Here is a 17,014-nt window from a genome sequence, read left to right as displayed (position 1 = left end):
GATGGACGTTTGACTGCCCAGTCCGACTTGTTTACGTATAAAACCAGTACGACCATTCATCTTTATACTAATTATCTAAGACACGCACACCACACATTCTATTTTTTTTCCGGGCTTGCCTCCACTTAGCTGAGTGTATCTGGCATCACAGGTTATTTTGAATTACATGATCATACTGGCCAAGAAAATGGGGTAAGTTTTCGTCCTCAGCATGTTATTGTTATATGACTAATTATATGTATGTTAACACAGAAGTTTAAATCAAAGCTGTGCTATCTTGATGTCATGCTAAACAAGTAAATATAATACTTAACTTTATTTTAGCTGTTGTTCTAAGATGACGACGCCATGTAAACAGAGCATCTCTTGGTTCCCACATGCTTGTAAAAGCCATTCTGCAATTAAACAAAATAACCACAAAACTAATTTAAGATTACGTTAAAATATAGTCTTAATGTAATTTGTCCATAAATATCTTTTCGCTACTGTGTATATGCCATAAGATCCTTATTTAAAGATGGCGGCATCTATCTTATCAATGTAATATGAGGAGTGATAAACGCAAACCTTTTCGGATTCATTCTTCGATATTCTCTACATTGAGATAGAATTATACCACCATATATCAGTTTTGTAGTAATCTGATATCTTTTTTTAAAAAAAGGGCAGACAAATATTCTAAACATTTTACATTATTCTGTGGCATTCTTCACTTCCAAAGGATCTTCAGTTTTTGTATTATTGTATGCAACTATGCTGTTAGTTGGCAAAGTTTGTTTTCAATATATAAAGATCAATAACAACAATTGCAACGTTTACATCATGCATATAGGTTCTTTATGTACCATATCACTAGTTGCTCATGACCACCATTATTCTGGTTAAAACATAACAGGAAAGCACGTCAAACCATTGTTATTGTGTTACAGTTTCACAGCTATAGTGTAGAATAAAGGTTTAATTGGTTGGACTGATCGTAGATTAAGGATTTTATCGTTGCTCTTAGTCATACATGGATTTGAAACAAGAGATAGCACATGTTTAGCATACAACAGTCTCATCTCAGCCAAGTCATGCAGCAAGCACGTGAAGGATATTGGTAAATAGTGAAAACAAAACAGCTACTCCGAGGGAAATTGCCCAGTGTTAACAAAGTGCAGAAGATAATGTACAAAGAATGCATACCTTGTCTATCGTTTGAACAAAACCACTTCTTATAACTCAAATAACCATGGACGCAGGTCAGCATGGACTTAAGTGAACTTTTCCATTCTAGTTATTATCTAACGGTTCTTGTTGATGACTACACGAAATATCCTGTTGTTTAAACACAGACAAGTATTACTACCCGTGCTGATGTAGTATTGTTTGTCAAAACTTGCGCTACGTCAAGAATGCCATACATCTCCCAAATGAATAGTAGGCCACAATTAAGCAGTAATAATTTCACTGGTTTTCACCACAGAAAGACTAAACATTATGGCTGCAAGCAAACAGATAAATTGAACGATTAATGAAAACAATAGGAAAATCCATTACAGCAGTTACCACAGAAAACAACCAAAAAACATAGAAACAGGAATTATTTGGTCTTCTGAAGAATTGTCGTTGTACACCTCTTGCTTCTACCATTACCGCCCAGAAATCCTAGTATTTAAAAGAAACATAATAATCAAACTCCGAACACAGGCAAAGACATCAGAGAACATGTAAAACGTCAAAAAGCGAGCATGAATCGGTTCATGGGTATTTGAAGACACAAAAGAGCAACCCACATAAGTATTGATGACACAGTACTTGTCAAACAAGCAGAACAAGACACAACTTCACCGCTCTATAACCAAATTCAGTACGTGGTCGTTTAATAGATTGAAACCGCCATAACGCTTAATAGGTTGAAACCACCTGACCGTTTGATAGACTTCGTAGATAGCCACTAGGGTCAAAGGCATCTAAATATTTTGATACACTGCTTGTCAAAGCAGCTAATGCTTTGATCAATACTTGGTTGTAATAATAGGGTACTTCTATAAAGTAATTATTCTGACACAGAATTGTAAAATTTCTTGATTAACCTCGTAAACACGGTTGCATAATATTTCTCCCCCTACTCTCAAAGATCACACTCTTCACACAAGTCTGAGGCGTGAGACTTATGTTCCGAAAGGAATTTCAATGATGTGTAAAGATGCTGAACCATGAACTGAACTGTGTTTAACATTTGGTTAAATATTGTTTGTGCAACCCTCCCAACACACATGTGGAAATAGCTGATATCTGATAAGCTAACCAAAGAAAAGTGTTGGTGTATTGTCAGATTATCGGTTTGATTCGATAGACCATAACTGTAACCCCACTGGCTATCTCAATATTCAAGGTTCATTATTACTCTTAGCCACACATATGTGTGAAACAAGAAGTCACACATATTTAACATACAACAACAAACTCATCTCGGACAGGTCCGATATTAATGTCTAGAACCCGATAGCCTCTATGAAGCGGTTAGGTCCTGTATCATGTACATGTGGAAGTATCTTAGACTAATATACCTGTCAGCAATTATAAAAGAAACACCACATTTTTCTGATTACCCGTAAGTTCAAAGATCAAGGACGACGTAGATTTCATATGGAGACCGGGCAGCTGTTAACATTTACTTCCAAGCAACAGCAAAATTGTAAATAAGCACACTAGCACATCGGCGTCCCATTTTGACATGTCAAGTTCTGACATTATTCTGTACTGTTATTCGCTGAAAAAAAGCGCTTATCATGAAAATCATTCATCACTTCTTCAGCAATATGAAAGTCGGCATCACTGAACACATTATAACTTTGAAATTTTGAAAGAATTTGTTCGTTCATACTTTTGTCTTTCTGCATCTTCTGTCAGGATGGCACGGAGAGTTGTTCTCTTTGCAATGATTATTGATGTTTAGGTTTATTTCAGCTCCCCTTTATAGGTTTTCATGCACCAGAATCCATAAAGGTTGCCTCAATATTATTTTAAAGGAGAGGAGACCATGCTCTTCCATTATGGTCGATATTTGTTTTTAGAATATTTGTAAAAAAATGCACCTTAAGGACACATGGAATTCAAAAATCCAATATTCATTAATTCAATGAAATTTTATTCTAAATTTTAGCATAATGTTCTCATCTTAATAAAAAAAAAGAATTTAATATGATTGTAGTGAAATGGTTGAACAGAAAGGAGAAAACGAAAGAGTCAACAGATGGCGCAGTCTTGCCTTGTTCCTGTTACTGACGTGTTTGGCTTTCCTGGTAGTGATTGTGTATATGGCGACTGTGATCAGTGACGTCAGTAAGTCCGAAACTTCGCAAAAGGCACATGGTACTGTCTATCGTGGCGAACCGTCTGAGCCGTCTGTGTTTCATGACTTGACAGCCACTGAGATCCGTGGCCTCGTTTCTTACTTGACACAAGAGGGATCCCTCAACATCACCAGACCTCCCTTCAACACAGTACACACCAACTACCGCTATCTAGCCGAGCTGTACCTACCCAACAAAGACGATGTGTTAAGACATTTAGATGGCGATGGAAAACAGCCAGCTAGGGAGGCAGTTGTAACTATATTTCGAGGTGCAGAAAACCCACCTGACGTCATCGAAAGACTTGTCGGCCCTCTTCCAAATCCGACTTACATGAGACCAGTTCCTGGGCGACCATCCTCTGTTCCCTACATATTACGACCAAGTAACATACCAGAACTCGATAAGGCGGTGCTCTTTGCAGAACAACAACTTGATACGAGGCTTCGAGAGTACCTACAGACGTTCTACGGTGGAACTCTCAGTGATTGTGGCTCCGAATGTCTCATTCTCACCTATTTTTCTACTATGTCACCAACGTTCAGCGGGGAGCAAACCCGAAAGTTTTGGTTCTGGCTGAGTCGGAACAAAGAAAACTATTTGTTGAACAATTTAGATTTCTCTGTTTTAGTTAACTCTGGTAGTTCTGATTTCGCCATTGAAAAAATATGGTTCAGTGGAACTACTTATGACGGGATAGAAGATTTCAAATCTCGTGTGTTTCTCAATAGGACGAGACCATCATGGCCCGACCCAAATCACGACAAGTCGTTTTCAAAGGCAGAAAGACGCGGGAAACCGTTTTGGGAGGAACCTCTCCGAAACCCTGCACAGGTTGAACTAGACGGAAAGCGATATAGTGTAAATTATAATCACGTGACTTATATGCGATGGAGATTCGACTTCCGAATGTCTAGTGCGCATGGACCACAACTCTACGACGTCCGGTACGATGGTCAACGAATTATGTATGAGATTGGCTTACAGGAATTATGCGTGTTCTATTCGGCTAACAACCCAGCTCAGATGTTTGCTGACTTTTTCGATTCTTTTGATCTCATTGGCCCGAAGGCTAGTCCTCTCGTGCCTGGGGTAGATTGTCCGTCTCACGCGACATTTATCGATGCCTCTTTCCTCAAGGAGACGTCCGACGAGCCGTTCACCACTCGAAATGTGTTCTGCATATTTGAACTGAATACAGGCGACCCGCATCGCCGACATTTTAATTACGAACCTCTTAGCCAGACCTCTTACGAAGGAATGGAGAGCATTATTCTCGTATTTAGGACCATCCTCACTGTCATGAATTACGATTACGTAATTGATTTCCGCTTTTTCCAAAATGGTGCTTTCCAAGTACGTGTTCTTTCTACAGGTTTTATTTCAACTAGTTATTACAGACCGGAAGAGAACCCGTATGGATATCGCCTACACGACTTTATTACCGGAAATCTTCACCATCACCTGATACATTTCAAAGTCGATCTTGATGTTATGGGTACGAGTAATCGCTTCGCAACTCTTGATATTGAACCAGACACTGTAGACAATACTTGGGGTAAGGTCGGTGGACAAAAATATCATCAAACCAAATTCAGTCATAACGTGAAACCAGATGAAATGAGCGCTGCCTACAAGTTTGATTTTAATTCACCAAAATATCTTACGTTTTATAATAATAGATCAACAAATAAATATGGCGTACACAGATCGTATCGTGTGTTACCACGAGGAATGACAAAGCCATTGCTGGCGGAAGGATATGATAATGAACCTTCTATGTCTTGGTCGCGATATCAGATGGCGGTGACACGGCGGAAGGAAACGGAGACTTTCAGCAGCTCGCAGCATGCCGCACTTGACGCTTCAAACCCAGTTGTAAGGTTCCAAGACTTTTTAGATGACAACGAATCCATATTGGACGAGGTATGTATTTAAAGTTATCTTCGAAAGAACACTATAACTAGGAATACTAATTGTTTTTTTTATGGACTATGCTATTCAACTGTGTGTTTTTCATAATCCTTTAAGATAAAAGGCATTAAACACTACCGGTGGACTTCAAGTACGTATTATTTTATTTGGATATTAGCACGGTTCCGAATATACAAATATCATTGATATTGTTTTAAACAACTTGGTGTTGAATATAAAAAAAAATAACTGATAGGGTTAGTGTCTTCTTCCCCAAATACGGAATTTGACATTGATATCGATAAAATCTCTCTTTTTTTTTTTTTTTTTTTTTTTGAATTTTCCGAAGTCTTAACAATTGCGGTCACTGGAATCACTGACGAGTCATTAAAAGACGAAATAGTTGTTTATTACCATTTAATATATCATCTCGTAACACTGAACTGTACATAATTCTCCAGTTGTTCCGAAATGTGTTATTTCCTTGTGTATCAATCCTTTCAAGACTATCTCACGAACTTCTTGATAAAATATGGACGACAAATGCATATTACACTTTTCACTTTTCGTTATAGATTTTAGATTCGTAAATAAATAAATATGAATATGTGTTTAAATCTGCAAAATCCGAAAACAATTGAGCGCATTCTGGAAATTGCAAGATACAAAACGTGTACAAAACAGAAAGTAAACGCCAATTTGACATGATTTGCAGGCATTGCCGTATATAAAGAATTTTGTCGACAACATAAGAAAGTTGTCTGTTTCTTGGTTACAACCCTTCAATACAAAATGAAAAAGACAACTCTTGACATGGCCATTTAGTTCCTATATGAGTATCAGTAATGAAATATATCGTGCTCAAGCAAATATCTCGCACTGTAAAGCGGATTAAATGCAGATTACGAATATGACAGAGTAAAGAATGATAACGAGTTTCTAGTAAACTGCATTCTACTAGATATATAACAATTACGAAAATAACCGAATTATGGGGTTAGTGCACCTCTTGATCTACATTTTGACTTCTTTTATTTTGATTACTATGAGTTTTTCTCATTCTCTTCCTAGGCTTTAAAATCTACATCTCATAATTTTAGAACGTCTTATACACATGAATATCATGATCTTTGCTACTATCTAAATGAACCAATACGTGGCATGCAGGTTACGGCAAATCTGGAAACTAAAAGTCCACCAACAGTGTCTACCACTGGCAACCTCGAAGACTGTACAGAAGAACCTTTGAAAACAGTGTACGCTATGAAATATATTCTTCATAGCTCATCTATCATAGAGTTAAAGAAATTCAGCCCTAAGCTAGTGGAAAGTGTTGGACGCGTTGAAGTAACATGCACGTGGTCTTATTGAAATGGTTTCAGTTTCATTTCTATTCATTTTAACATTTGAATTGAACAACTTTGGTTTGATTTATTTCATTATATGTTGCGCATGATCGAATATTCTTAATTGTTGATCTTGATACTGTAAAATTATTTATTTTCGTGGGGGATTAATTTTCGATGATTTTGTTGATTTTCTTAATCCACATCAGTAGATTTATTGAGCTATATTTATTTATAAAATCAAATGTCTATTATATATTTTTTAAAAACCTCGAAAATTGAACCCATGAAAATACAGGATTTTACAGAAACCTAATTGTCATTAATGTATTTCTTTTGCGGTAATGTCAGTTTTAAAGCGCTTTATTTCACTTGCGTATGGGTCTAAGGCTGAATATCAATGACATTTTTAGAGATATCTTCTTGATCCTTTCAAACTCTTCTTTATCTGTTATACTACTGTATGCTCTGAACCTTTCTCAAGTAAACTGACCGTTTTCAATTAGTTTTAGCTTTATATAACCTCACACTTTAACCAGCTTTTAACATTATACAAATTTCCCCATTCGCAATATGGATATCCCTTTTTGTAGAAATAAAGTCTGTAAAAAAGCATATATATTCGTGGAATTAAATTTTCGTGGTATTTTCAAAAATATCCTTTTTGTGAACAATTTTATTTTGTAAATGAATATAACTAGATAATTCTACTTTTGTTAGTTTTAACCATTTGTGGACATATAAATTTATGGACTAAGTCAACAAAAGCTGATCTTCTACGAAAGAAGTTTCAATTTTTCCAAAAACACATTGCTTCTAATGCTTAATTCTGTTTATTTTCAGGATCTCGTGGTGTGGCTTACCCTAGGGATGCATCACATTCCTCACACCGAGGACCTTCCAGTCACCCCCACCCCTGGAATGGACGTTGGGTTTTTTCTCTTGCCATTTAACTATTTCCCGGAGGACGCTGCTATAGCAGCAAGGAACGCTATCAGAATAGAGCCACGAGATAGAAAACGACGCATGGCCGGTTCGAAAGTGGATCGGTATGGTGTTAAACAGGAGTTGACATGCCATTCCACGGAAAACACATTCTGGCGCGACATCGCGCGTGACTCCTCAATTCTTTTCGATACAGAAGACGCATGAGAGGAATACAGCATAAACTAATTTATAGTCCATGTATCTGAGCTGAGTATACATTGTAGAGTACATATAACCGATCACAGTAGTATCTGCAGACCATATTTCCAGGATTGCCACATGTACTTTTAAAAAAATGAAAAAAATATGGAAACAATGAAACCAAACATATTGTCGTCAATAGGGTATACAGCGTCTTACTTTATCTGTCACGCCTATCCTTATGTCCAGCAGGATAAATTATATCATGTTCTACTCTCCAAGTTCGAATCGAGTATACCATATACCTAGTATATCTCCACTCATCCATTAATGGCTCAACTACAACAGGTTTTAATAAAACTGAAATTGATAATTTCTCATCTAAGACAGGTATTACGTGTCATAATTTACGTCTGACCTAAAATAGGGTTTCGAGAATGATTAATGTCATAAGTACGACAGAAATTATAATATTCTATTATGTCTCACCTTCAGTGGCATATTAAGTATAATATAATATAATGTTTCATTTCTGTCAGGGTATAAATTATCTATAATGTGTCTGCTCAACCAATGGTAGGTTAAAAAGTATAATAAAATGCCATCCTTCTCGTATCGCAGGTTATAAAACATGAAGCAGTGTTTAAGGTATCAACATCTGTAATGTCGACCTCATCTCCAGTAGTGTTTAAGGTATCACCATCTGTAATGTCGACCTCATCTCCAGTAGTGTTTAAGGTATCACCATCTGTAATGTCGACCTCATCTCCAGTAGTGTTTAAGGTATCAACATCTACAATGTCGACCTCATCTCCAGTACTGTTTAAAGTATCAACATCTGTAATGGCGACCTCATCTCCAGTAGTGTTTAAAGTATCAACATCTGTAATGGCGACATCATCTCCAGTAGTGTTTAAGGTATTAACATCTACAATGTCGACCTCATCTCCAGTAGTGTTTAAAGTATCAACATCTGTAATGTCGACCTCATCTCCAGTACTGTTTAAGGTATCACCATCCGTAATGGCGACCTCATCTCCAGTAGTGTTTACGGTATCACCATCTGTAATGGCGACCTCATCTCCAGTAGTGTTTAAGGTATCACCATCTGTAATGTCGACCTCATCTCCAATAGTGTTTAAGGTATCACCATCTGTAATGGCGACCTCATCTCCAATACTGTTTAAGGTATCACCATCTGTAATGGCGACTTCATCTCCAGTAGTGTTTAAGGTATCACCATCTGTAATGGCGACCTCATCTCCAGTAGTGTTTACGGTATCACCATCTGTAATGGCGACCTCATCTCCAGTAGTGTTTAAGGTATCACCATCTGTAATGGCGACCTCATCTCCAATACTGTTTAAGGTATCACCATCTGTAATGGCGACTTCATCTCCAGTACTGTTTAAGGTATCACCATCTGTAATGGCGACCTCATCTCCAATACTGTTTAAGGTATCACCATCTGTAATGGCGACCTCATCTCCAATACTGTTTAAGGTATCACCATCTGTAATGGCGACCTCATCTCCAATACTGTTTAAAGTATCACCATCTGTAATGTCGACCTCATCTCCAGTAGTGTTTAAGGTATCACCATCTGTAATGGCGACCTCATCTCCAGTAGTGTTTAAGGTATCACCATCTGTAATGTCGACCTCATCTCCAGTAGTGTTTACGGTATCACCATCTGTAATGGCGACTTCATCTCCAGTAGTGTTTAAGGTATCACCATCTGTAATGGCGACTTCATCTCCAGTAGTGTTTAAGGTATCAACATCTGTAATGGCGACTTCATCTCCAGTAGTGTTTAAGGTATCATCTGTAATGGCATCTGTTTAATGTATCACCATCTGTAATGGCATCTCTCAGTAGTGTTTAAGGTATCAACATCTGTAATGGCGACTTCATCTCTAGTAGTGTTTAAGGTATCAACATCTGTAATGTCGACCTCATCTCCAGTAGTGTTTAAGGTATCACCATCTGTAATGGCGACTTCATCTCTAGTAGTGTTTAAGGTATCACCATCTGTAATGGCGACTTCATCTCCAGTAGTGTTTAAGGTATCAACATCTGTAATGGCGACTTCATCTCTAGTAGTGTTTAAGGTATCACCATCTGTAATGGCGACCTCATCTCCAGTAGTGTTTAAGGTATCACCATCTGTAATGTCGACCTCATCTCCAGTAGTGTTTAAGGTATCACCATCTGTAATGGCGACTTCATCTCTAGTAGTGTTTAAGGTATCACCATCTGTAATGGCGACTTCATCTCCAGTAGTGTTTAAGGTATCAACATCTGTAATGGCGACTTCATCTCTAGTAGTGTTTAAGGTATCACCATCTGTAATGGCGACTTCATCTCCAGTAGTGTTTAAGGTATCAACATCTACAATGGCGACCTCATCTCCAGTAGTGTTTAAGGTATCAACATCTGTAATGTCGACCTCATCTCCAGTAGTGTTTAAGGTATCAACATCTACAATGTCGACCTCATCTCCAGTAGTGTTTAAGGTATCAACATCTGTAATGTCGACCTCATCTCCAGTAGTGTTTAAGGTATCACCATCTGTAATGGCGACTTCATCTCTAGTAGTGTTTAAGGTATCACCATCTGTAATGGCGACTTCATTTCCAGTAGTGTTTAAGGTATCAACATCTACAATGTCGACCTCATCTCCAGTAGTGTTTAAGGTATCAACATCTACAATGTCGACCTCATCTCCAGTAGTGTTTAAGGTATCAACATCTACAATGTCGACCTCATCTCCAGTAGTGTTTAAGGTATCAACATCTGTAATGGCGACCTCATCTCCAGTAGTGTTTAAGGTATCAACATCTACAATGTCGACCTCATCTCCAGTAGTGTTTAAGGTATCACCATCTGTAATGGCGACTTCATTTCCAGTAGTGTTTAAGGTATCACCATCTGTAATGGCGACCTCATCTCCAGTAGTGTTTAAGGTATCAACATCTACAATGTCGACCTCATCTCCAGTAGTGTTTAAGGTATCAACATCTGTAATGTCGACCTCATCTCCAGTAGTGTTTAAGGTATCACCATCTGTAATGGCGACCTCATCTCCAGTAGTGTTTAAGGTATCACCATCTGTAATGTCGACCTCATCTCCAGTAGTGTTTAAGGTATCACCATCTGTAATGTCGACCTCATCTCCAGTAGTGTTTAAGGTATCACCATCTGTAATGTCGACCTCATCTCCAGTAGTGTTTAAGGTATCACCATCTGTAATGGCGACCTCATCTCCAGTAGTGTTTAAGGTATCAACATCTACAATAGCGACCTCATCTCCAGTAGTGTTTAAGGTATCACCATCTGTAATGTCGACCTCATCTCCAGTAGTGTTTAAGGTATCAACATCTGTAATGGCGACCTCATCTCCAGTAGTGTTTAAGGTATCAACATCTACAATGGCGACCTCATCTCCAGTAGTGTTTTAGGTATCACCATCTGTAATGTCGACCTCATCTCCAGTAGTGTTTAAGGTATCAACATCTGTAATGGCGACCTCATCTCCAGTAGTGTTTAAGGTATCAACATCTACAATGGCGACCTCATCTCCAGTAGTGTTTAAGGTATCACCATCTGTAATGGCGACCTCATCTCCAATACTGTTTAAGGTATCACCATCTGTAATGGCGACTTCATCTCTAGTAGTGTTTAAGGTATCAACATCTGTAATGTCGACCTCATCTCCAGTAGTGTTTAAGGTATCACCATCTGTAATGGCGACCTCATCTCCAGTAGTGTTTAAGGTATCAACATCTACAATGTCGACCTCATCTCCAGTAGTGTTTAAGGTATCAACATCTGTAATGTCGACCTCATCTCCAGTAGTGTTTAAGGTATCAACATCTACAATGGCGACCTCATCTCCAGTAGTGTTTAAGGTATCAACATCTGTAATGGCGACCTCATCTCCAGTAGTGTTTAAGGTATCACCATCTGTAATGTCGACCTCATCTCCAGTAGTGTTTAAGGTATCACCATCTGTAATGTCGACCTCATCTCCAGTAGTGTTTAAGGTATCACCATCTGTAATGGCGACCTCATCTCCAGTAGTGTTTAAGGTATCAACATCTACAATGGCGACCTCATCTCCAGTAGTGTTTAAGGTATCACCATCTGTAATGTCGACCTCATCTCCAGTAGTGTTTAAGGTATCAACATCTGTAATGGCGACCTCATCTCCAGTAGTGTTTAAGGTATCAACATCTAAAATGGCGACCTCATCTCCAGTAGTGTTTAAGGTATCACCATCTGTAATGGCGACCTCATCTCCAATACTGTTTAAGGTATCACCATCTGTAATGGCGACTTCATCTCTAGTAGTGTTTAAGGTATCAACATCTGTAATGTCGACCTCATCTCCAGTAGTGTTTAAAGTATCAACATCTACAATGTCGACCTCATCTCCAGTTGTGTTTAAAGTATCACCATCTGTAATGTCGACCTCATCTCCAGTAGTGTTTAAGGTATCAACATCTACAATGTCGACCTCATCTCCAGTAGTGTTTAAGGTATCACCATCTGTAATGGCGACCTCATCTCCAATACTGTTTAAGGTATCACCATCTGTAATGGCGACTTCATCTCTAGTAGTGTTTAAGGTATCACCATCTGTAATGGCGACCTCATCTCCAATAGTGTTTGAAGTATCACCATCTGTAATGTCGATCTCATCTCCAGTTGTGTTTAAAGTATCACCATCTGTAATGTCGACCTCATCTCCAGTTGTGTTTAAAGTATCACCATCTGTAATGTCGACCTCATCTCCAGTAGTGTTTAAGGTATCACCATCTGTAATGGCGACCTCATCTCCAGTAGTGTTTAAGCTATCACCATCTGTATTGTCGACCTCATCTCCAGTAGTGTTTAAGGTATCAACATCTGTAATGGCGACCTCATCACCAGTAGTGCTAAAGGTATCAACATCTGTAATGTCGACCTCATCTCCAGTAGTGTTTAAGGTATCACCATCTGTAATGGCGCTCTCATTTCCAGTAGTGTTTAAGCTATCACCATCTGTAATGGCGACCTCATCTCCAGTAGTGTTTAAGGTATCACCATCTGTAATGGCGACCTCATCTCCAGTAGTGTTTAAGCTATCACCATCTGTAATGGCGACCTCATCTCCAGTAGTGTTTAAGGTATCACCATCTACAATGTCGACCTCATCTCCAGTAGTGTTTAAAGTATCACCATCTGTAATGGCGACCTCATCTCCAGTAGTGTTTAAGGTATCACCCTCTGTAATGGCGACCTCATCTCCAGTAGTGTTTAAGGTATCAACATCTGTAATGACGACCTCATCTCCAGTAGTGTTTAAGGTATCACCCTCTGTAATGTCGACCTCATCTCGCGTACTGTTTAAGGTATCACCATCTGTAATGTCGACCTCATCTCCAGTAGTGTTTAAGGTATCACCATCTGTAATGTCGACCTCATCTCCAGTAGTGTTTAAGGTATCACCATCTGTAATGTCGACCTCAGTATGTCACGAACATTATAAGTATGTCATATACTTGGATACTGTTATTACTTGATATTCTACCTTTATGGATTTATTGTTGTATATTGACTCTGTCATGTTCTCTTGAAGAGCCACAGGCGATATAATCTCTTATCTCCATTTAAGGTCACAAACTGGGAGGCCAAGAAATTGATCGTGGACCTAAATCCTTGGCACGTGTTAGTTGTTTCTCTCGACTTTGGAAACACCCCTATCGCCTCAACACTTAAGGGACGTCCTATATTATGTTACATCTCATAAATGTCAAAAGATTGTACTACTTTGTCGCATCGTGAAAAGTCTTTAAACATGAGAGCTTGCAACAGTTAACGATATTTTAGAAATTTTGCATTTGTCTTGTAAAAGTCATTGAACAAACGTTACACAATAGGCAAGGCATATTAGAGCTTGTAACAGTAAAGGCTAAAATAATCCAGATATATCGTTATAACGACAACATTGCTACCTTAACTAGATTGATTTTTCCTTTTAATAAACATTGTCTTGTCAGTTAAATGAAAGACAAAAAATTTCAATATGATAAAAATTTCTAAATGTACACACAACCATGTTCTTTTCCACATCCTTAAATACTAGAATTGAAAATCATGACATTGGTTGAATTATGAAGTGAGTGTATCTGATACCGTTTTATTATCACATTTATTTCGGTCTAGAAAGATTTTCCAAAGTCGCCTCCTGGAAATTCAAGTTTTTAGACCCCTAGCATTACTGACAAATACTAGAAGAACTTCAAAACATGTTTGTCTCTGCTTCATTCTTCATTTTGAAATTTACAACCTGTAATATATACAAACCAGAATAATATTGCATAAAACATGAAAGACAGCTTCAAGTTAAAGTTAAAGTGTGAAGCCTTTCATACTGCTGAACGTGCCACAGAGCAGATAGACATAGAAATTACCATATTTGTAAGTTGATTATGGTAATTAAGTAATATCAGTATTTTTCAGCTTTTCTGATCACTTAAAACCCGATAGATTCAGGGGGCTTGCCCCCTCTTACCCTCACCCCAAAACCCCCAAAAACCTCTGCCAGAGCTTCACCACACCCTAACCAAGCAGCTCCCTTGACCCCTATTAAATGCATACACTTCAAGTAAAGATTTGATATACCACTATGAATGGCTGGACGGATTGTGTACTTTGTAATGACGTCACATTTGTAAATGTTAGTAATGATATCATAGTACTCCTGCACTAACGGACTTAAATGATACTCCACAGAGAGCTGTGATAGTAGACAATAAATATTTGTTTTGTATACTGAGATAACAATCATGGTGCTCTATCATTATAGTAGACTTATTGATAAACTAGTTTAGTCATGAATGACTGGTCTGACTTACAATACACGCATGCAATGCGTGCACATAAACGTCACAAGCGCCAGTGTTTTGACCCTGGTTTAAATATACCGATGTCAAATTGGCATTCAGTTAAGCGTCTATTTAATGATATATTGGCATAAGTTTTTTAAATGAAAGAATGGATATTCAATGACACGAAAACTTCAATCAAAATTATATGGGGGTCAATAAATGTGACGCTGTATTGGTTAACCTGGCCGTATGATTTAGACAACCTATTTAGTCTACTTAGTGTAATGTTGTATTGTAAACTGACCAGCCATTCAGTTGTTAATCACGATATGATGAAAAAAACCACGAAGCTTTAATACCAAGGAATGTTTTACAACGACATGATATTGACGTTTACACCAAAAGTGTTGATGTATTCAAACAGTATAACGATAGAAAAAGCTATAAACTGTCAAATAAATAGCGCTGCAATTAATTTGAATTTTGCTTCGTTCAATTCACCCAATTACAAGTATATGATTGGATGTAAGGTGTTCATGTTGCCCTTTCCCAATGCTACTAGTATCCCTGCAAACCATATTTCGAATTATAAGCTACATGATATTCCTAAGGATGAATGTACAGCTGTTAGCTGAATGGCATTATTTGAAATAAAACATTACAGTTTCCAACTCATGTTAAAATAATAAACAAAATACCATCATATAAACATAATCATAATCCAAAGTAAAACAAGACATAGAACGGAACCAACAGGCTAACTAAAAAGCACCAAATATGTCCAGCTTCATATCGTACAACGGAACCAACAGGCTAACTGAAAAGCACCAAATATGTCCAGCTTCATATCGTACAACGGAACCAACAGGCTAACTGAACAGCACCAAATATGTCCAGCTTCATATCGTACAACGGAACCAACAGGCTAACTGAAAAGCACCAAATATGTCCAGCTTCATATCGTACAACGGAACCAACAGGCTAACTGAACAGCACCAAATATGTCCAGCTTCATATCGTACAACGGAACCAACAGGCTAACTAGAGAGCACCAAATATGTCCAGCTTCATATCGTACAACGGAACCAACAGGCTAACTGAAAAGCACCAAATATGTCCAGCTTCATATCGTACAACGGAACCAACAGGCTAACTAGAGAGCACCAAATATGTCCAGCTTCATATCGTACAACGGAACCAACAGGCTAACTAGAGAGCACCAAATATGTCCAGCTTCATATCGTACAACGGAACCAACAGGCTAACTAGAGAGCACCAAATATGTCCAGCTTCATATCGTACAACGGAACCAACAGGCTAACTAGAGAGCACCAAATATGTCCAGCTTCATATCGTACAACGGAACCAACAGGCTAACTGAACAGCACCAAATATGTCCAGCTTCATATCGTACAACGGAACCAACAGGCTAACTAGAGAGCACCAAATATGTCCAGCTTCATATCGTACAACGGAACCAACAGGCTAACTGAAAAGCACCAAATATGTCCAGCTTCATATCGTACAACGGAACCAACAGGCTAACTGAACAGCACCAAATATGTCCAGCTTCATATCGTACAACGGAACCAACAGGCTAACTGAAAAGCACCAAATATGTCCAGCTTCATATCGTACAACGGAACCAACAGGCTAACTGAAAAGCACCAAATATGTCCAGCTTCATATCGTACAACGGAACCAACAGGCTAACTGAACAGCACCAAATATGTCCAGCTTCATATCGTACAACGGAACCAACAGGCTAACTGAAAAGCACCAAATATGTCCAGCTTCATATCGTACAACGGAACCAACAGGCTAACTGAAAAGCACCAAATATGTCCAGCTTCATATCGTACAACGGAACCAACAGGCTAACTAGAGAGCACCAAATATGTCCAGCTTCATATCGTACAACGGAACCAACAGGCTAACTAAAAAGCACCAAATATGTCCAGCTTCATATCGTACAACGGAACCAACAGGCTAACTAGAGAGCACCAAATATGTCCAGCTTCATATCGTACAACGGAACCAACAGGCTAACTAGAGAGCACCAAATACGTCCAGCTTCATATCGTACAAAGGAATAGTATATTTCATAATTAATCTCTAATTAGTTCAAATTAAAGGTATGTAATAAAAACAATATTTAGCGTCAGATATGACTTTCAATCGGTGTATCGTCTATGTGGCTTGATCATGTTAACGATAATCGGTTTATGTGTGATTGGTATAGCCGTTCGACTGATCACTCTGTCGAACAAAAAAAGTTATTTTTTTTCAAGATACACATTGAGTCATTCTCCTGTCCATTTCTTGTTAAAAAATATGTGCAGCAATTTTGACAGGTTTAAAGGATACACTGAAAATGTCAAAATACCGAATTATTAAAAAAATTGTAACAAAG

The 17,014-nt window shown here is 38.2% G+C and overlaps 2 protein-coding genes across 11 annotated transcripts; both read left to right on the top strand.

Moving 5' to 3' along the window:
- Positions 1-115: 115 nt before the first annotated feature.
- On the top strand, positions 116-8,111 carry LOC132547475 (putative amine oxidase [copper-containing]). Its single transcript, XM_060211230.1, has 3 exons — positions 116-192; positions 3,197-5,264; positions 7,442-8,111. Exons 1-3 carry the CDS (start codon positions 167-169, stop codon positions 7,748-7,750), a joined length of 2,403 nt encoding a protein of 800 aa, XP_060067213.1. The 5' UTR covers positions 116-166; the 3' UTR covers positions 7,751-8,111.
- Positions 8,112-9,682: 1,571 nt separating this feature from the next.
- Positions 9,683-15,076, top strand: LOC132547524 (uncharacterized). Of its 10 annotated transcripts, none has more exons than XM_060211287.1 (3): positions 9,683-9,882; positions 10,513-11,142; positions 11,188-15,076. In XM_060211287.1, the coding sequence occupies exons 1-3, from the start codon at positions 9,718-9,720 to the stop codon at positions 13,291-13,293; spliced, it is 2,901 nt and encodes a 966-aa protein (XP_060067270.1). In that variant the 5' UTR covers positions 9,683-9,717; the 3' UTR covers positions 13,294-15,076. The 10 variants fall into 10 exon arrangements, with proteins under 10 accessions (XP_060067270.1, XP_060067265.1, XP_060067263.1 ...); XM_060211282.1 differs by having other exon boundaries at positions 9,683-10,557; positions 10,648-11,142; XM_060211280.1 differs by having other exon boundaries at positions 9,683-10,737; positions 10,783-11,142.
- Positions 15,077-17,014: the final 1,938 nt, after the last annotated feature.

The sequence above is a fragment of the Ylistrum balloti genome, unplaced genomic scaffold (genome assembly GCF_031769215.1).
Source record: "Ylistrum balloti isolate Yb309-2 unplaced genomic scaffold, AGI_CSIRO_Ybal_v1 Utg369958, whole genome shotgun sequence".
Taxonomy (NCBI): Eukaryota; Metazoa; Mollusca; class Bivalvia; order Pectinida; family Pectinidae; genus Ylistrum; species Ylistrum balloti.
Note: the sequence above shows the minus strand (reverse complement) of the source record. Positions and strands in the feature narration are given on the sequence as shown.